Below are 21,981 nucleotides of genomic sequence, written 5' to 3' on the forward strand. Positions count from 1 at the left end.
TTATTTGTCCAGTCCTATCATTGCTGCACTTTGCTTGGTTCCATCAAAATTCATTCTTCATTAGTTTGGATGACTTTTACTGTAAGACCACTGATATAGCAGTGATGGCATACAGCACTATATAAATATAGCAATTGCCACCATAAAATACAATTCATGGACTATTCTTACCCCAAATCAAATCCCCTTGAGGTACACATCAGACTTCCCCATCCTTCTAAATTACCCACCAAGTGCACCCAGGTCCTTGACAGTAGTTTTTAGGAGGAAATTCTTCCCTCAAAGGGTGATGATGAACTGGAAAGGTTGCCCAGACAGGTTGTAGATGCCCCATCCCTGGAGTTGTTCAAGGCCAGGTTGGACGAGGCCCTGGGAAGCCTGCTCTAGGGGAAGATGTCCCTGCCCATTGCAGGGGGGTTGGAACTAGACCTTCAAGGTCTCTTCCAACTTAAGCCATTCTATGGTTCTGTGACTCCTAAAAATGCAGAAAATGTTTTCAGGGAGCAGTTCTGACACTCTGACAGAAGTCAGCATTTTTTGGTCATCACCTGGAATACTAGTTGCATTGCAGAAGTGACTTGTGGACATTGATCCTCAGGAACCCGTTAATTCTCTCCATTGCACCATACTGAGATTTGTTGGGGGAAAAACAGGGGAGTGCAAAGAAGCAAGAGTGCAAAGGGGAGAGAGCTCAAGAGAGTGAGAAGGGGGAGGTTAAGAAAGAAAAAAGAGGGAGAGGGGGACAGAAGGAGAGAGAAGGAGAGAGAGAGAAAGAGAGAGATGAATCCTTTGGGAGTATAATAGGGGATTGCAGGGGCCAAGGGTCCCAATTATCAGGATCAGAATGAGAGCAAGAAGAAAAAACGTTCACCAAAATGAACTGCTTCGACAACTCAAAACGGCTAATTATGTAGAAAGTGAGACATCACACCAAGAATAATCATAATGAGCTTTGATTACACTGTGGCTTTTGCATTTCATTCTTTCAAATACCCACCGTGCTTTTTGAAATTCAAGAGTTCTCTTATGTTAACATCAAAAGGTAAAAGTGCTTATGGGGCTGTATACTTAGTAACCATGAGAGATGATTAGCAAAATAAAAAAGTCCAAGGCTTAAGCAAAAAAAAAAAAGTCAGCCCAAAGTGCTAATTATAGAGTTTCTGAGCAACACCTGGCTTGTTTTAGCTCCTTTAATCAGACTCATTTCAGTTATGACACAGGCCCTACACAATGCCAACACGCTGCCAGAGGAAGGAGGTGCGTGGCTTTGTTATTTCCCTGTCTCAGGAGGGCCAGGGTACAGGCAAGGCGGCTGCACGTGGATAAGGAGCAAGGTGCTGGTGGCACAGGACATCACTCCTTTTTCTTTCAAGTGCTGGGAAAATGAAAGGTGTGGTATTCTACCTGCTAATTAAGGATCTGAATATTTGATGCAGTACTCACAGTACTCGCAAAAGGACTTTTGCCAAAGTATGTGCATTGGTTTGCCAGTATGAGGGAAATAATTATGCCTCCCTATTCCTGCTCTGTGGCCTCCCGTTGCAAATCGGAGCAATAAATAGATGAATAAATAGATTTGCTCAGCAGAGGAAATGAGACTGTAACCTGTGGAGGGGTGCCACCATATTTCTCGGCAATGTTTGCGGCTGATGGGGTTCACCTCTTCAATTGCCACTCAGGGGGAGGACAGTGCGGTAGAGGCTCAGCATTTCCCTCTGAGGGGAACACCAGTACTGTGGAAAGGTACAAGGTGGAAAGAGAGGGAAGGAGAAGAGAAAACTGAAAATTTTCCCTAAAAGTCACTTCCGTATTGCTTCTTCTCTCCCTTGTTCCTCCCAGGGTTTATCCACACAGTGCCACCCCATGGTGCTAGAGGGTCACCACCTTTAACACACTGAGTCTCAGAGCTGGAAACAGGTGAAACTGAACACTGGTGCATAATAAGAAACTTGCCTAAGGTCACTCCAGTAGTGCCTGGCTCAAAGAAAGAATCTAGCGGCAGTTTCTGAAAATCAGATGTGCCACTTTGCTATTCACCACCTCCTTCTCTCTTTTTTAAGACACCCAGTCCCTACTACCTGGACACTTTCACAAGCAGAGTTGTATACACATTTATAAGCGCTGACTAAATTATTTGCAGAGATTTGGGCATACCACTAATTTAGCTTTTTTTTTTTCGTCTTCTTCCAACTGGCAAATGGTCAGAGAAATGACCATGGAACCTTTTATTTCATTCATTATTCCACACAGCCCGCTAGTTTTTCTCAGTAGTTTGAACGACACATACTGCTCATCAACAAAACGCTGCAAATGTTTGCAATGTGACTGGTGTAAGGGTTGCCTCAGGAGCCACATACTAGCGTCCCTGCTTCATGGGGCAGAGCGCTTGTATGCTTACCAAGAGCCAAGGACAACTACAGAGCCTGCAGCTCTATCTGAGCACACGGTGAGCTTTCAGGCTCTCAAGCCTGAAATAGCAACATTCCTCCTGCTCAGTTTCTCTTTACACACAGTCCTGTGAGAAGTGTTCCCTTAGCAGGACTGGTGCCCCGTCTCCCTTTGGTTTAGACAAGCCCAGCAATCTCCCTTTGCACCATTTCTTGCTCCTGCAACTGAGGTTTATAGACAGTATTCATTGTGCAGCAAGGATGGAAAACCTAACTTGCCGAGGAAATCAGATTTGTAACCCCAAATTCTTCTACCAGCCACAGACAAATCAGCTCTGTTTCTCAGCCCATCCACCTCCCACCTGGGTTATACTACGAATGCACCATGCTCTGCCCATGGGGATGTACCGATGAGAATGGGGTAGATGAGGGCCTCTTTAATCGCTGCTGTGCTCAAAGTGTTTTGAGATACTTGGTCACAAGCTGCTCCAAAAGGCACAAAATAGTGTCAGGAGGACACTGCTTTTACTGGCCAATGGACAATGATCCATGTTATTACAGCCACCGCGGGATGGAATTATCTGGAAGACCTCATTAAACTAAGCATTTACTTCTGACAAATCAGTCAGAAGGCGCAGCAACTTAATGCACAGAGGCTGAAGAGGCAGATGAACTCTCAACTGGGTCCAAACACAGACAGGGAGATGGCACTGCAAGTAAAATCACGGCCAGAGAGGAGCAGGGCAGGAGCCACATCACCAGCAAGACTTGCCACCAAGGGCTGGTGGGCCTAGGGTTGGTAGGGTCAAAGCAAACCTCTGAGTGTGGCAACCAGGAGGAAAACATCAAACCCTGCTCCTGAGAGATCATATCCAAACCACAGGGACCAGAAGAAGTCCCTGACCGTATCAGGGGAGTGTAGGATAGCAGCCATGGGAGAGGCAGGGGGGATCCAGGCATAAGGTCTAACATCACTCCTGACCATATCTGCCAGAACAGTCAGGTCCCAAGATGTGGGGAGATACGTGACTAAAGTCTGTCTGTGCTTCACACATTAGAATCATAGAATCATAGAATCATAGAATATCCTGAGTTGGAAGGGACCCTTAAGGATCATCAAGTCCAACTCCTGGCACCGCACAGGTCTAAAGTTCAGACCATGTGACTAAGTGCACAGTCCAATCTCTTCTTAAATTGCTCGGTGCAGTGACCACTTCCCTGGGGAGCCTGTTCAATTATAAATGCTCTAGAGGATTGTTCTTAGCTTTGCCTCACCATCCTTGTTACAGTGGTTTTTGGAGGATGGTAACCCCACGCAGGGCACCATAAAGGTAAAAGAGAAGGTCCAGCATGAAGGAGCTGGTACACAGCATAAAGTGTCAGAGTTATTCACACCCAAAATCCACACACCCTAGGACAGAGAAAGCAGTGATAGATAATTAAGTGTGAAGTGAATGAGATGGGATTGGGCAGGGAACCATAAAGCAAAGCAGGAATTCAATTTCAGGACTGTCTAACTCACTTGTGGCACTGGGTATGCTCACTTGAGGAAGAATGCTATTTCTAGAGGAGCATTGAGGATCTATGTGATGGCAAACAGGGCACAGCTGAAGTCTCCCCCTTGCCAGCAACCCAGTCTGACCAGTGCAGATGATGGCAGGGGCTCCCTGGGAAAGTCATGGTTTAACTGACAACTGTCCTGCAGGCTGGACTGCTTTCACATTGAACCCAGCTAACTTTTCCTCCCCAAGGGCAAACAAGAGCTGCCCCTGGGCATCTACGGAAGCTTGGATTCTATGGCCTGACTTGCTGCTAGCAAAGCCTTCACTGCATGGGCATGAAACACACCTGCAAAACATTTATTATTGGCAGACAGCAGAGAACACACCAGCTTTCTATAGAGGAAGCCACTAGCCAAAACCTGGAGACAGGTCTCAAACAGGTCTCTTTGAGACCTCTCAAAGATAAACCTCGTTAAATCTTCCCACAAGAGAGTTCTCATCAAGGCATACACTGGGATTAAATGCTGATTTTAAAAATCTGTGGTGAAAATGAAGCCTTTACTCTATCCACTACAGCAAAACCCAGACAAGAACACACTGACAAATGAAAGAATGGCCACATGCCCAAAGCACTCCAAAGCCAGAAGAGCAAAGAAACTATCATTGAAAATCTCATCTGTGCGCACTCCGTTAGGGCTTCTCAATTAGCAAGCCTTTCTGGCATTTGATATGTCACTGGAGAAGCTCAAGCAGCGATACCAGAGCAGACATCCGCAAAATAATAGACCTCTCTAGACACTGGGGACAACACAGAGCCGAGCACTGGGACCCAGCTGAATTTAAAAGCTGTTACCCCAGGCTGTGTGTAATCTCTTGCCTTTACCTCAAGAGTGCCCAGTGCTAGAACCTGCAAAGAGAGCACAGCTACTTGCTTCCTGAGCATCTCACTGTAAAACCTGCTTTTCAGAGACCAGATTGCACTCTAATTTCTCCTGGTAATTGTTTCAGATCATAGCTGGTTGGTCCAGACACTTTACTGCAGTGAGTGCAGACACATTCTGCCTTTATTCACAAAGACCTCAAGTCTGCTCACTTTTTCTAAAAGCATTTACAAATATGCTCCAATAGACAGGGAGCTCTTACCTCCGAATGGTCCTCAGCAGGGTAGACCTGGCCTCATTGTGGAAGGTGATGATGATGCTGGTTGGCGGGAGATCCTGGTGATAGCGCAGGGTCAAACACCTGGGGAGAGAAAGAGAAAAAGGGCATTCAGGTGCTGAAGTTCAAGGTGGGAGCAGAGGTTAACACAAGCATTAACACAAGCCATTAACACTACTTTAAAAAAAAATAACAAAAAAAAAGTTTTTCTGCATCTGTGCATCTGCATGAATCTTTTTTGAAGGAGTCTAGAAACCGTAAAGCAAGTCACTGAGGATTAAAGCAGGAAAAAAAAATTATTATTAGGAAGGGATGAGAAAGGAGCCACTCAGCTTGCAACCCTTCTCTAACCATTTCTTCCCATCTGGCGTGCTCTCTTGGAGCCATTAGGCTCCAACGCTCACAGGCAGTAGGAACACATCCTTCACACAAAAGGTGAGGCCTTCTTGCAGAAGATCAGCTGCAATTATACCCTGTCTCAGTGGTTTCGTGAGCTTCACAGGGATTTGCGTTGTATCAAAAGCATTGGGTTATCATGATGAGTATTTGTCTTTCTTAAATTGAACCAGCCATTTTGTAGATACTTGCTCCATCAGGACAGAAATAAATGCTCATAATAGTTTATTCTCACATTTGATTTATACCAAATACAGAGTTCTGAACCTACAATCAGCACAGAGAAAAAAAGTGGAGAAAAAAAAAAAGATCTCCAGAAATTATTTCCTGAACACAATTTTGCAACTTTGCTTTCCAGCATTCCTGGACACACATGCAGACTGGTCCAAGAGCAGTCAAAACTTGACAACTGAAGCTTTGCAACCTGCAGCTTTTGGCTTGTCTTCCTAGGTCACTGTCAGCCTTAAGATGACATACCACTGGCAGCAGTGTGTCCCACACCCAACCAAAAGAGGTCTCCATCACAGCAATCGTGCTTGTTCAACAGGTTACATAATTCCAATAATAATAATAATAATAAAAAAAGACATCTTGGGTGGGACAAAATATTTGCAAGCTCACCCTAAATCAGCTGTTGTCAGTAGCACGCTTCAGCTGAGCTCTGCCAACCCAACCTCACGAGACGCAAACTGCTGCCACTGCAGCGTGTGGTTTGCTGCACACAGGCTCAACTCTCCTGTGCTTTGCAGAGCTGCAGTGACAGACTAGGACAATTGCTCTCCCCGCGCTACTTGTACACAATTATCTGCCAGCTGTTCCAGGCTGGGTCTTTCCACCCGCTTCCAGCACAGCACTCGGCAGTGGGGGTCTGCGTAGCAAATAACGGAAGGTATTTCAGGGAAAGAACAAAGGGAGGTGGAAAGTACTAAGTCATCAAAACGTTACTACGATAGTTAAGAAGCTAATATACAATGCCACGGTGCATGCATGATGTATCAGCCACCCGTGGGAGCGCTGCAGATATTGCACGCTGGCTGAGCCTGCAGCGATGCAATGAAGGCTCCTGTAGGTGACAATAACTTGTCTTTAAAAGTCCGGATTTGTATGCATTACATCTTCCTAATTAGACAACATGCATGCAGGAAACACTGAAACTTCCTATACGAACCCATCCAAAGCTCTACAACCCACTCCTAACTTCTGTTTAATAAGGCTTGTAACTTCCCAAAGATGTGATGGATGGCTGAGCTGCCACTACTGAGTGCAGTAGTGCAGCAAGCGCTGCTACTTGGACCCAGCAAAACCTCCATCAACACCTAGACTTGGTATTTCCTCCAGTTGGCCCCTTTCCCCCCCACACACAATTTAACAGCAGCTACACATCCTGGCTCCTGAGAAGGCAAATTTCAGTTTAAGTTGTTGACTTTGAGTGGTTTTTGGCTCTCGCTTAGGTAATAAAAACCACAGCTTGGAAAAGCATTAAATCCAGCATGTCCAGAATTATTTTGTGTGACAATTACATCTGGGGTAATTTCAATTTAATACCTCACTGCAAGTGAAAATTGCAGTATGCAGCCCTAAAATTGCTGTAATAATGAAGATAAACCTGCTACGAGCTGCCTGTGCTACCTCAGGCTGTCACTAGATAAATGTTTTGTGCTGCTTATGGTATTTCATAGGTCACCCAATTGAACAACAACAACCAAAAAAAAAAAAGCAAAAACACCCACAACATTTTCAGGAAACCAATGAAAGAAAGCTTGAAGGATATATTTTTCAGGTTGTTCCTAAAAATACACACACACAAAAATAATATGTTATTAGCACCAGCTCAGAGCAGCTGGCACCCACGAGGCTGGGGGCTGAAGGCTCCCACTCCAACCACCCCGGAGACAACACCCAGCTGGAGAGCCAATTAGTATTTCCTCCTAAAAGCCAAGAAGTCAAGCTTTCACTTAATGGTAAGTTTCACTTTTCTGTTTGAAGGTTATTTCCCATTCAAATTTTAAATAATTTCTGAGTAAGTTGTTTATGGAAGGGACATGCTGGCTGCAGACACCCTAGGAATGGCCCTTTGAAAATCCCAGCCCAAATGGGCCACTTGCTGTTATTTCCTTCAGGGCAGAACATCCTTTCTCCATATTACCAATATGCTGCTAATAGCTTAGGAATAAACTACAGCGCACCTGTCTGTGAAGACAACGAGCAGACAGCCCGAGTCCTGCACTCAGCACAGGAACCACAAACCCTCTTGCAATATCCCAATCTTTGAGGGCTCCTCAGTGCCTCACAGACTTTCAAAGACCCCATTTTGAAGACATTTTTCTTGGGTTGTTTTAATCCTCGTGCTTCTGGTCAGAGACCATGCTATTGTACCCCCCATCTGAAACGGGATGTGTTCACACCACTGCTGATGGACAAACCTACAAGCACTTTAGCTTCCAGCTGACCTTCCTTGACACTGGTCACCTCTCCAAGCTTGACATGCCACCTGAGAGAAGACGCGTGCAAGAGTCACAGCAGTGCAACACCCATGAGCTGAGTAGTACGGACTCAGACACTCTGCCAGAAGCGGAGAAGAACTTGGTGGAAAAAAGGTAAACACATACAAATTCCTTTTAGGTCACAGAAAAAGTAAACTAAATTAATTACACAGATCTCAAAGCAACCTCAAGGGAGAGTTAATATTAACATCAAAGTTCCCAACTTGTATCCGCACTGGAAGAAGAGGGCTTGCCAACCTGGTGCATGCCTCCAAAAGGGTTCAGGCAGTCAAAAGGGTTCTGCCTGAATGACCAGCACTCAGACTGCCACCAGGGCAGGCACTGCCAATGGGAACTGGGGTTCAAATCAATGGCAGGTTGACCCATAAGGAGATTTTCTCCATAGCTTCTGGATATTCAAGGACTGCTATATTTAGGTGGTGCACAATTAGTATTTCCTCTAATTTGCTGCCTCTCTTTCCTTCTTTCCTTTTTTCCTTCCCTTCTTTCCTTTTTTCTTCCTTTCTTTCTCTGTTTTTTTCGTTCCTTCCCTTCCTCTCCTTTCTCTCTTTCTTTTCCCTGCAAGATAGGTAACTAAAAAAAATAATCAAAAAGCTAAATTTGAAGAAAGGGGGAAATGCAAGAAGGAAAAACCAGCCTTCTGTGCACATGATGTGCTGCTTGCCTGTGAAACGTCGGACTGACAAGATAATGCATTTATAATATATTAGAAATTACCTGGATTTTTGTATTTGGAAAAGGGGAGGGGAAAAAACTACTAAGCTACTTAGCAACCTACTGCAATGGAAGGAGAGAATAGCATGGCTGCATTTGAAAACCAGACCACAGGTCTTGATTTTCAAAGCTGCTCATGAATAATTCAGACTTGTAGGGCCCTCCACAATGATTTAAGGTCTGTCTTGGTTCTTGACTTCCTCCCACCTGTCGTGGTTTAACATGGCAGGCAGCTAAACCCCACAGAGCCCTTCGTGCACTCCCCCTCCCAATGCAGTGGGATGGGGGAGAATATCAAAAAAAGGAAAGAAAAACAAACGCCAAAAAAAAAAAAAAAAACCACAGTAACAACAAAAAGAGTAGACAAAGCAAGTGTTGCACAATGCAATTATTGCTCTCCACCTCCTGACTGATGGTCAACCAGTCTCCAAGCAATGGCACACTTCCCCCCTCCCAGCCAACACACCCCATATTAATTGTTCAGCACGACACCATAAGGGATGGAATATCCCTTTGGCCAGTTTGGGTCAGCTGTCCTGCTTCTGTCCCCTCCCAGCTCCTTGGGCACCCCCAGCCTCCTCAGTGAGGAGGCAGCATGAGAAGCTGAAAAGTCCCTGACTTAGCGTAAGCACTGCTCAGCAACAACTAAAATATCACTGTGTTACCAACATTATTCTCATCCTAAATCCAAAGCACGGCACTATATCAACTAGGAAAAAATTAATTCTATCTCAGCCGAAGCTAGGACACCACCCTTCCTTTCTCAGAATTAAGACAAAAAGGAAAAAGGAACCAATATATGTGAAAAAATAAAAACAGAAAGAAAAAAACTTCATTTTCAGTAGAATTTTAAACTCTACTTTAAAAATCTATATTAAAATATCTACTCTTTGATGTCTACTGGGACATCAAAGGATTTCACCTGTTGAAAGTAAAAGCAAAATCGGTTACCTTGCACCTTCCCAGAAAGACACCAATCATTTACTAAAGAACTTTACAAGCCAGGATAACCTCAAGTTATATTTAAGACTATCTTCATTGATGTAAAGATTCATTAGGGAGAACACTTTCCAACCACAGCTTCCTGGCACCACACAGCAAAACAAAACAGAAAAGGTCTCTGATCTCAACACACCTCCTTAATTGGATCTGGAGAAGTCCAAACCCACCTCAGTGCTGTGATAGCTCAAAACCACTTCAGTGTGCAGGTTTCTGCAGAGCTTACTGTGATGGGATGACTGGCTGGGTAGATGAGGGGCAAGCAGTGGATATTATCTGCCTTGACTTCAGCAAGGCTTTTGACACCGTCTCCCATAACATCCTCACAGGCAAGCTCAGGGAGCGTGGCCTAGATGAGCGGGCAGTGAGGTGCATTGAGAACTGGCTGGACGGCAGAGCTCAGAGGGCTGTGCTCAGTGGTGCAGTACAGTTGGAGGCCGGTAGCCAGCTGTGTCCCCCAGGGGTCTGTACTGGGTCCAGTCTCGTTCAACTTAGTCATCAGTGACCTGGACGGTAGAATAGAGCGCAGCCTCAGCAGGTTTGCTAAGGACACAAAGCTGGGAGGAGTGGCCGATAGCCCAGCGGGCTGTGCCTCCCCCTCTGCTCAGCCCTGGTGAGGCCACACCTGGAGCACTGTGTCCAGTTCTGGGCTCCCCAGTACAAGACGGACATGGGGCTACTGGAGCGAGTCCAGAGGGGGGCTACGAAAATTATTTTGGGACTGGAGCACCTGTCGTACAAGGACAGGCTGAGAATATGGGGCCTGTCTAGCTTGGAAAAGAGAAGACTGAGGGGAGACCTCATTAATATGTATAAATATCTGAGGGGAGGGTGTCGAGAGGATAGAGCCAGTCTCTTTTCAGTGGTGCCCAGCGACAGGACAAGAGGCAAGGGGCACAATCTGAAGCACAGGAGGTTCCAGCTGAATATGAGAGGGCACTTCTTTACTGTGAGGGTGACAGAGCACTGGGACAGGTTGCCCAGAGAGGTTGTGGAGTCTCCCTCTCTGGAGATATTCCAAACCCACCTGGATGCCACCCTGTGCAATGTGCTCTAGGTGATCCTGCTCACCAGGGGGGTTGGACCAGACGATCTTCAGAGGTCCCTTCCAACCTCAGCCATTCTGTGATTCTTACTGTAAATTACTTACAGGAAGTTATCAAAGTAATCAATGGCACATAATAACTGTAAGACAAGCAGTCAATACATTTTGGTGGCCAAAGGCAAATGGATGCACTAGCAGAGAGTGATCAATGGCACCTGGGAGCATCAAAGCACTTGGTGATGAAGCAATACCCATCCTCTGAAATCACCAGTGAGCCCTGGTGTGGTTTATGGCATGCTTTCTCTCCCCTTTAAGAAGAGGAGATCCCCTCTGTGTATCACAAGGAAGAATGTACCTGGAGGTAAAAGAGGAGACTGGGCGCCTCCACGGATGGTTAGGCGTCAGCATACCTCGGACACCTCGAGAAAATGTGTGGTTTTGAAACCCATCAGCCAGGACTCACCAGAGGCCACCACTGGTCCCCATGAACTCAGAGAGAACCACCCCTGCCACCACCTCCTGCCCCCCATCCTCCCCTTCCCTGGTGCAGCAGCCACTCCAGCTGTGCGATGCTTTCCTGCCAAAGGCTCTGACAGATGCTGGTGATCTCACAGCATTGCTTCTGCTCCACTGCGTCATTTGTTCCCCAGAAGTCCAGCACGTACTTTCTGTCTGATATTTGAAATCACTTACTTTTAAATACAGCCTGTCATTTTCAGATGACTAAGAGTGTCAAAAACATTCAAGATCTAAATGAAAGCTCTTCCTTTGCAGGATGAGAAAAACAGATCACTTAGGCCTTAGATTTTCCTGTATTTTTACTTGTAGATTCACTAAGAGCTTTGCTTTTGGTTTATCCTGGAATTGCTAACTCCTGTTTTTTTCTTTTTCTTAAAGAACCAAAGAACCAAAACACGCTTATTCAGTCAACTCTGCCAAGCTCTGTCCACCAGTATAGTCCCCAAAGTCAGCCCCCACCACTTTGGCACTGACAACACAGATGTAACCCAGGCAAGGTGAGCTGAACGATTCCACCAGCCCCTGTGCTGCCTCCACGTCAAACCTCAGCATCTTGAACAAAAAGCAGCAGCACCCATGCCCAGATGCTGCTCACCTTGAAATGCAGAAATTCATCTACAGGGCTCGGTGACTGGCAGGTCACGGTCTTTTATTAAATCCCCAGCTGTCTTCACCTTCCTGCCACCCACCCTCCTCCCCGCATCACGACACACAAAGATCACTGCACCGCAGGCAGATTCCTGGGGATGAACTTTTATCTCTGGGTTAACGTGTCACAGAAATGGAGCTAATTAACTGGGGCTCTGTTGGTGAAAAAGGTTAATATTTTCTCACATCTCATGCTTGGAGAAATAATTAGCCTTGGCACTACTGGCTCTGCCATTTCCTGAGAGCCCAAGTGAAAGAGAAGAGGCTGAAGAGATGCGTGGCACTGACAGATAGATGGCCACCACTTCAAATTTGGGCTGACAATACTTCTAAACAGCAGCTGCTTTTCAATAATAACTTGCAGTGGAACATTAATAGGGGGAAAACTCTGCTTGCACTGCAGTCCTCATCAGGGGCTCATCACTGCACAACACCTCCCTGCAAGGCTGCTAAGAATTGAGTTGGGATGCAAACTTTTTTTTTTTTTAACCCCTTTCTTGAATAAATGAAAAAACAGTAAAAGGACAAGACAAGGATTATTTCAGATCAAAATAGAACTGCTCTGTGCATGCATTTTTCTTGGCAAAGTGCAACAGTGGTGGGGGAGGGTGCAGAACTTCCAAAGTGAAATCAAAGCTGTCTCATGGAGAAATAAAATAAAAATAACTTGGTGGAAGAAAATCTGTCATTTGGGGAAGGGACAGAAGCTGTTTTCACCTTTTTTTAATCAGCATTTTTTGTCAAGCAAAGTATTAGTTCAAATAAATTAAAGGTGCCCCCCTGGACCCTTCTCGGGAGAATGCCTGTCCCACACAGATGCTCTTCCTACCCAGTGAAACACTGCAGGGCTGGTGCAAGGGATGAACATAAAGTGCAGGAGGTAAGAAATCTACTGTTATACCCCTGGTGTTTGCTGGGTCAGTTCAGAATCACCCCTCTGCCAGGATCCAGGCTCTGTGAGCAGAGGGTCTGCAGGATACCAAGGTCTGATGGGCTCTGCTGAGCCCCCATGACCTGAAGACACCTTTTAGCCAAGAGCAGAGCTCAAGAGTGCTTTCTCCTTGCTGCACAGACAGGTGCCATAACTCACTCTCACAGCACGGTTCTTTCCTGCACTTTCAGATATAACTAGCTTTCCTTCCAGAAAAAAAAAATAAAATAAAGAGTAACATCCACTTAACTGATATCCTTGTGCATTCCAAACCTTTACCTATATATTTCCATGAGATCCTCACACAACCTAGCTCACTCCTGAACTCCTTCCCAAGAATCACCCTCATCCTTTTCACTCGTGAAAAAGAAAACAAGGGGGAAGAGTAGGACTGCAAATACACACTGTCAGAATAAGCGTCACCATTTGCCATTTCCCTATGGCATCTGTGATCAATTCACAAAGAACCCTGCTCCTGAACAAACACCAGCCTCTACTGCCCCTCTACCAGCATCTCCTCCCAGTACCATTACCACTTAAAGCTCCTCAACCTGCCTCTCTCTGGGTAGTCCCTCAAGACATAAAAATGTGGCACCTCACAGCAGTTGAGATCCTGGAAGAAACCCCATCCCACGAAGGGAAAAACAGAGTCTTTGGGACAAGATGACATTGGGATGATGGTCTGGCCAGCAGCACTGACCAGGAACAATTCTCAGCCTAAATTTAGACAGCCATCTCAGAGGAATTGCAACTTCTCAATGCTCAAGCTCGCTATATCACATTTTATACAGTCCATTCTCATCACTTATTCTCCTCCATCACTAAATGAGGAAAAAACAGTCTTCAAAAGAAGATAGTAAGTAGAAAAAGATATTTGAAAAAGATCACCAAATTCATGGAGTTTTGTCCCCCAAAGCCACCAACCCATCTCAGAAACCATCAAGACTAGCTGGCCTGCTCCTCCACCTCCACAGGCCACCAGACAGCAAACATGGGGCAGGAAACATCACAGATGCTGTCTCGTGCTGGGGAGGCCACAGCCATTCCCAGGATGGGGGCTTGGACACACCAATTGTTGGCCAGGACTGTGTGTTTCCAGCCCAACTTACAGCCTGTGGGTCCCAACTTACAGGCTGTGGGTGAAGTGTGCCACTTCACCAACTTCTTACCACGTCTCCACATTTGGACGAGACAGCAACAAAAGCTAGGTCTTTAAACTCCAGGTATTTCAAAGCACGTTAGTCAAGGCTTGACGCTGAGTAATATTGCTATACCACCATAAAAGCATTTTCAAGAATCCTGGGAGCTCAAGAGCAAGTTTTGATCTGTTTGACACCAGTGTGAAAGAGGATCATCTCCCTGTGATGCCAGTGAGGCTCACCTAGATAACAACTATCTCAAAGGCATCTAAGCCCTGGAGGTCATTCGAGGATGCTGCTCACAAAGTACTTCCCCTTCGTAGAGCACCTGCAGGCCAACTCCAGCAGAAACAGGAGAACGTGAAATTTAGCTCTTTGCAGTGCTAGAAGGATCCAATGAATTTTTTCCCTCCTCTTTCAAGCAGCATCAGTGAGTGGATACAGGGAAATTTTGTCTCTGAGACAAAAGCTCTGGGTCTACTTGAAGTCACAGGTTGGTCAGGTTTGTCCAAAAGGCTCACAAAAGCCAGTGTTGGTCCCCGAGCAATGGGGAACAAACTGGCCATCACAACTGTGCCAGAACAGGTATCCAACAGGAATTGGACAGATAAAATAACTACTGTGCTGTGTCTGGAGCACACAGTGCACACCCATGCTCAAACTGTGCCTCACCCTTAAACCTGTGGACAGATGGGATCTTCTCAGTTTGCACCCTCTAAATTTATCTTTGGGCTCCACCTTTCAGTCAACTCAAAAGCCTCAGCTCTCCAGTAACATACAGGTCCCATCTGTGAGTGACAGCAGGTATAAACTCTAGCAGAAAACCGTAGGTAGTAGGTTTTTAGATGAGGAGCTCAATAATGGGCCTTTTACTAGCAAAGAACAATTTATCCCAGCTAGGGAAGCTGACTGCCTTTGTAATCAGACTATAGCCAAGGTCTGAATTCCCAGAAGTACTTTAAAACAGGATAGCTATGATTAGAAGAGATAATAATGACAGTTCCCTAAAAAAGAAAAATAAATCCCAGCATCCCATGATGATCCCATCTTACTTAAGATGGTACAGCTGATTATCAAATGGTTTATCAGTACTTGGTGACAGCCTATGGGGAGTCCAAATCTGTCTCTCAATGACTTTCAGCTGCTTGGGCCATAACAGCCAGCTGATCAATGGCAGAAACAAAACCTTGGCCACTTTGGGCTCCTCCAGTTCATGCCTGAAACACATGCCAGTTCCTCCTACAAAGACCCATCGCTCCATGTCACCTGGCAGAAGCACAACTTCACTGAGCAGTGTTAGCCAGTGATGGGACCAGGCTCCCTGCAGCCCAGCTCTTGCACTTGCCTTTGATCACAGCTCCATTTGATGGATTTTTCTCACACTTTTATCCCTGGAGATCTCAGCTTAAGGAGGTGATGGAAAAACACACTGTCAAGCACTAACCTCTTGGGGTCTGGTGTCCAAGAGAAAAGTAATTACAGTGTCCTAATGGAGATGCTTTCAGCCCAAATGTGTTTTCTGTTACTCATTTGTGTAACTGCTCACCTGCAATGTCCCGTTGTGTTCTTGCCTGTAGTTAGGAATAAGAAGGAAATCAAGACCAAAGGCAAAGCAACCTCAGGTCTTATCTTGCCCAGCTAATTCAGCCGCAGCATATCTGCTGGCAAGACATCCAGCAACAGGCCTCACACATACAGCATCTCATCCAAACACGATAAATCTTATTTCTTAATGAAATCACAAGTGTCCTGGCTTTGGATGCTCTCTGCCCTCTGTGGCAGTCAGGCTGAGGGAACATCACAGATATCACCTGGCCACATCCCTCTCTGAACAGTCTCAACAAGCACAGCCCTCAGCCCTGGGCCACTCTCCCACCTGAGGGATGCCCTCCAACTGGCAATGCATGAGAGAGGAAACGAGGGTCTTACAGTGTATTGAGATTTTCAGGGGGCACAAGTTCATGTGATCGACTATATGCCTGCCAGAATGCTCTTAGTGTCAGCAGATGATGCAACACCTGACCTTCAAACCTGTCAGTACCCCTGCCAGGCCCTCACTTCAACTGCAACTTGACTTCAGCAACTGCTTTTTTCTCTCAGACATGCACATACACACACAAATGCAGCCTCCAGCAGCTGTAAAATTCAAGCCCGACTGGGAAGCTAGGGCTTCTTGTAACACACCTGGGACTCAGGGAGGGAGGTTCAAAAATTCAGAGGATTATTGCCTTATGTCAGGATTTGACAAGGCTCCATCCTTGACCACCATGCTCTGCCAGCTCTTGAGACAGCACTACAAAACTTGCATCAGAGCCGTGGAGGAAAAAGCAAGGTGAACAGAGAAAATCAGGCAGTAGGGGATGCCTGAGGCTGGCTGACATCATTTACGCACTAAAAGAAAGGGAAATGCAGGCAGGTCAGCAGGAACAATGCTCTGGCCATAAAATGCAGCCCCCAGAAGCCATGGTGTTTCCTTAGCTGAAATCACCCACAAACTGAGTGCAAGTCACGGGCAGGCAAGAAGAGCTGCTATCTTTTCTTCAGCTGCAATTCCCTTGAGCACTGATTCCTCTCTGTCTGAAATCATTCCACTGGCTACAATATAAGAACAAAATCAATCCAGCAAACATTGCTATGCAACTGGCTGCCGGTACCACACCCCACCCCACGGTAGGGTTTGCCTTCTCCGTGACCTTCTGGCAAGGAGCTTGCTGCTCAGACTTGGCCCGGTTTTGTACACTCAGCTATTGTTGGCAATTCTTGATGTTTGGCTGGATTAGCAAATTAAAACAGAAACTCAAGGAAATCCTCTGCAACCATCCCAGTGTAATACCACACAGGGAAGCTGTAGGAGCATTGCTTCCATGTCCTGGACACTAGGACTGTGAGGTATCAGTCTCTCAGCATCACACTGGCTTGCAGCTTGGTAAGCCTTGCTGTTCTCATACATCATACAGAGGGGATAAAAGAGAAGAAACGCTGAAAACCTGGTGAGAGAACAGAGCGGCACCAACATCTAGCTGGGAAGCTGAAGGACAGCCTGCTCCCCCCTGAGGACATGCTGAAGAGGTGGGCAAGACTGTCTCCAAAGCCTCCTGCCCCTCATGTGAGCTTTCTCTGGGGATGGCAGATGGGGAGCAGCCCCTCAGCATGACCCCCTGCACACCAATGCACTAGAGCAGGGCACATCTTAGGATGTTCCAGCTGCCCCTGGGCGAAGTTGCATCAGCTGTGGCAGCTCCTCAAGTACCTGCACTATGAACAAAGGTTTATTTCCATGTGGGACTTTTCAGACCCTGCACCTTCCTCTCCCCTCTGTCCACCACGACAGGTCCCTTCCTCCCTCCCCCATCCCTCTCCCAGCCTCTTCAGCACCCACCTCTCCCAGACATCCAGCTCCGTTTGCTTGATGGCTGCTCCACTGCTTGGCTAACAGCGCATCATCTTCAGCATTGTTCAGACATATTCAATAAGTCAGAATCCAATTAGTGGGTTAAGGAAATTGGAAGCAAATGCTATTAGCACCAGCCCCTCCTACATGCTATGCCCTTGCTTCATCCTTAATGAGAATTTTTCTTTCTGCCTGCCCGGGAACAAGGTGGCAGCCACAGCAGTGGGGTGCAGCGAAGTGGCAGCTGAGTCCCCCTTCTTTTTTAGCAGGGCAGATGGTTAATAGCCCCAGCATTAATTCTCTCCAGGAATAGTATGCTCGTGCTCTGATCAGCTCTAACAGGCATCCATAAGGGCTGTCAGCCCCACTCCGGAGAGAGGAGCATCTGGTCCTTGCTATGAAAAGGGGCTAGAAAAATTAATTATACAACAACAACAACAACAAAAAAAAGAGCACCACTGATTGCTACAGGGCTGAAGAGCTGGTGTTGTTCAGCATTTCAGCCCAAGTGCTGCACTGGATCTGGAACAATGAAAATTCAGAGTCAGGTCAGATTCCTGGTGCTGGGTCTCTCTGAGACACACTGCCCAGGCAGCAAGGTCCTGAGGCTGAGATACATGGCTCCTCAGGAGGGTTTACACAGGCTATATAATGTCCTCAGAGGACAAGGAGGAAAATTGTACAACCAAATCCTGCTGCAGTTCTCCCAGGATTCCTCCAGGGGTACTTTTTGGGTGCCAAAGCATATTTTTGACCCTGATGGTGCTGGAGCTGCTAAAAGAAGTAACAAAGCAAGTTCTTTTCTTCCTCTCCAATTCACTCTGCAGTAGTCCCTTATGCCTCTCATAAATTCCTCTCTCTTCAACTGGTCAGCACTTATTTTGCTGTTTTATCCCCTTGTACCATCTCAGTGCCTCCTTCACAGGACAAGAATTCCCAGCACCAGTGAAGACTATGTCTGTCATGACGATACCCATTACCACTGCTACACGTCACACAAACCTAGTCCTGCTTTTCAGGACGAAAAAATGTCGTTTTCTTTCTCTCCCTATGATCCTAGAATAATTCATTTATACAGGAAGTAATGTTTTTAATATACAGGTTCAGGACTGCCACACTTGACAATAAGGCAACCCAAGTGAAAAATTTGACCCCAAAAATATGAGCAGAATGAAAGCCAAATACAACCACTGGGCATGGCCAAAGAGCCTAGATCCCCCCCTCCCCATCTGCCCCCAGCATTCCCAAACCAGGGAAGAGGTACAGTACTATCCACCCACATATTGAAGTTTCTTGAGGGAGATGAAGAAAATAAAGATTGAATAATACTGCCTTTGGCACCTCACCTGATTTCTCCATGAATCCTATGTTATTCAATATTTCCCTTAAAGCTCCTGCTTCTACTAGATGCATACAAATTGAAAAAATAAAAATAATAAAAAAACCTTTTGCCTTCATTTAAAAATCATTAATTCCAATGTAACCACAGCAAGAATTTGCCTCGATTTGCACAATTGCTGGTGAGCTGAACCCAAGAATGACACTATCTGAAACTGGAAGCAAGTGCATTCCTTCACCCTACACACCTTGCCACGGCCCTGACCAGTGATCTTGCTACAACGCCCCCCCAGCAGAACAGCGGTCCCCCCAAAATGCCCAGCCAGCTGCTGTCCCCAGGAAGGGAGGGCAGAACCTGTGGTGGCGGGTGTCACGGATGGCACGGTCACTGGGCATCCTCTCGCTCTCCCGCTGGTTAAAGGCATGGAGCCGGTACGGGTCCTCGCCGCCCTTCCATTTCCGAGCGCTCAGGTATCTCCGCTCTTCAAACTGATCCCACAGGTCGTCCCAGTCCGCCTCTGAGCCCTGTGCGCACAAAGTCAGCCCCATTAGAGACAGGAAGGAGCAGGTGGCACCGCCCGGTCCCTTGGCATCACCCAGCCCCACTCAAGAAGTTGGGCGGCCCCACTTTGGAAGAAGATGCTAACAAGGAGCCTCATTAGGTCTTGTCTTCCCCGCCCCCAGTCTCGAAGCAGCATGTTAAAGAGAACCTGGTCACTTGAGTTTAAAATTAATTCCAAACCAAACTCCCGCCTCCGGTGGGTCCTACTATCAAGCAGCACGGCCTCAAGAAATACAGAAAAACAGAAGGAGCTGCCAAGGAGCGCACCCTTGCCATGCAGCCCCCTCTCAGGGTGCCAGGCACAAGGGATGGAGCTGCCTTTCATGGCTGCTCACCCACTCCAGCAGCTATCAGGGGCAGAGCACCCCTCAGTATCATGGAGCTGGTGAGCACAACGCAGAGCTAATAAGATCACATCATTACAGCAGCACAGGCTCTTTGATCTCAACGCGTAACATGGGAAAATTCAAACATTTACAGATGTCTCAGCCCCTAAGGAAACTGTGGTCTTATCCAATAATTTATCTTTTCTTTTTCTTCTTTTTTTTTTTCCCTTCAGTTAACACCATCGCAAAGATGATTTTGCCAGCTAATAGCACAAAATGAAGCTTTTGAAACAGGTGATTTTTATCCTGTAATTGATTTTACTTGCATCTGACAGCATGCTCCCTGTGTTCACAGGATGTGGAGGAAGGAGCATCAGTTCTCGCACACGAACCACCAGCCTCCACTGCAGAACCAACCTCAGCATCTCCAGGAGCGCAGGGTACCCAACAGCACCCTACTTCGCAGGGACACTGTCCCCAGAAAGCTGACAGAGCAAGGGCTGCACGGGTTTCCAGGTACAGGGTTGTTTTTCTTCTATTGCATTACCCAGCAGCTTTATCAGCAGTTATTCTAAAATTTACCCCAGTGAAAGAATGACACCAAGAAACCCTTGAACCACCAGCGGGACAGGGAGAAAACTATCAAAGACTTGGAGAGAGTTATTAAAATAATCGGGTCACCGCAGTCCAGCAGGTTTACAAGCAAAGGAACGCACGGAACTTGTCTGCAGGCTTTCAGGAGGACTGATGGAGACTGGGTGATAAATATTGTTTATGTTCTTTCTAAGGCATCCTGCAAAACATGACTTGCTGCCACAGTAAAAGATAAGCAAAGAGTAAGCCTATTGCATTTCAGGACCAACAAAGCCCTCAAGTTTATAAAGATGATGACCCCCAGGGAAGGGGGAATGGCTCTGTTAAAACAACTGCCAGGGAGTTTCAGCCCCTAAATGTTTGTTTTTTAAATCAAGCTTGATACGAGAAGTGGAATTAAAAGTGGTCACGTAGCTCTTAAGGCTGTTGGAGATATATATATATATATCTCCCACCTTCTCAGCCAGATAATACCCATGTGCAACCATGACCAAAATCAAGGCAGCATCCTTTGCTGTGGAGGACCCACAGGCAGAAGATTGACCTGGTCCTTGGCACCTACTCACGGAGGGGGAAAGCAAGTTGAAACAGAAGGAGAAAATCCCTTCACCCAGCCAGGGATACCACATCACTTCTGGGTCACTGTATGAGGTCTTCATTGTAATATTTCTGCCACGGATTATCACCTCTTCCTCACAGCAGAGGCCTATCTTGGGAGTTATTTAAATGATGTGCAAAAATCTAGATTTAATTTATTACGATCTAACTCACTTTAGAAGCCCAATTACCTTGCACTGGAAAAGGATCGAGTCAATACTCCACTTGCCTTTCTATCTTCCACATGGCTCCTCTCCCTAAGCTTCACATTCATTTTCTCTCATGTACTGGTAATAAATTTTCATTTTTTTCCTTCAAATTAGGTAATTTCTCTTTCAGCACTGCAGTTTAATAGCTAGTATTAATTATAGAAAACACAGTCAATGCTTAAAGAGTTTGAGACTGAACAAGTCCACAGGAAATAGTGGAAAAAGATATCAAAACCAGACAGGTAGCTTGGGACACAAGTGCTGAGCAGCTCACCCTCTCCTCTGTGCCGCGTCTTGCAATGCCTCTGCCAAAAACCCTGCCTTTTGCATTTTCTTACCCATTGCAGAGATCACCTATTGCATCCCACCATATGGCAGGGATGCTCCCAACAGGGAGTGCAGCTTGGAAAGAACCCCCCTCCTTTCCCAGCCTGTTGAAAACACCCCAAAACCCCAACACCAAATAACAGGTCAGACAGCAAGCCCAGAGCAAGGTATTCACTGCAACGCCACAGCGAAGACTGAAAGCCTCACTATGCAAAGGTGTGCTTCCTCATCTGCTACTTAAATCACAGCTCAGAAACAAACAAAATTAAAAAAAAAAAAAAGAGGGGAAAAAACAGGGAGCGGTGCCGTGGGGGGATAGCAGGTCATTAATGGTAAGGACTACGATTTTCCGGAACTGTTAGTGCCTTGTTTATGTGGATTTCCGTGAATATGACATACTAATGGCATAATGATTGTGTGATTACAGGACAGCAGGGATCGCTCGAGTGGGAAGGAGGAATGAGCAACCCTGCTGCAAGCATATTGCTTCCCCCAGGGAAGCTCCGCCCGCAGACATGGGCTGGAGGTTTCCATGGGCTGGAGGTTTCCATGGACTGGCCACCCCCAGCCCACCTGGGTGCCAGGGAGAAAAGGTAATGGGTGGCAGGAGCTAAAAGTGGTTCCTGATTCACTCACAAGCAACGCATCAGCCTAGCAAAAGCTCCAGTAAACAAGAACAAATTCACGTCCATTTG

The 21,981-nt window shown here is 46.3% G+C and overlaps 1 protein-coding gene across 7 annotated transcripts in view; it reads right to left on the reverse strand.

Annotated features, from left to right (window-relative positions):
- GALNT14 (polypeptide N-acetylgalactosaminyltransferase 14) overlaps nucleotides 1-21,981 on the reverse strand; it is a 98,838-nt gene that overhangs the window by 54,430 nt on the left and 22,427 nt on the right. For all 7 annotated transcript variants that reach the window (XM_066993612.1, XM_066993614.1, XM_066993613.1 and 4 more), the window contains exons 2-3: nucleotides 19,027-19,196; nucleotides 5,033-5,131 (exon numbers count right to left, since the gene is read on the reverse strand). In XM_066993612.1, coding sequence (XP_066849713.1) covers nucleotides 5,033-5,131; nucleotides 19,027-19,196 — 269 coding nt within the window. The remainder of the gene's footprint in view (nucleotides 1-5,032; nucleotides 5,132-19,026; nucleotides 19,197-21,981) is intronic.

The sequence above is a fragment of the Anser cygnoides genome, chromosome 3, assembly GCF_040182565.1.
Source record: "Anser cygnoides isolate HZ-2024a breed goose chromosome 3, Taihu_goose_T2T_genome, whole genome shotgun sequence".
NCBI classification, from domain to species: domain Eukaryota; kingdom Metazoa; phylum Chordata; class Aves; order Anseriformes; family Anatidae; genus Anser; species Anser cygnoides.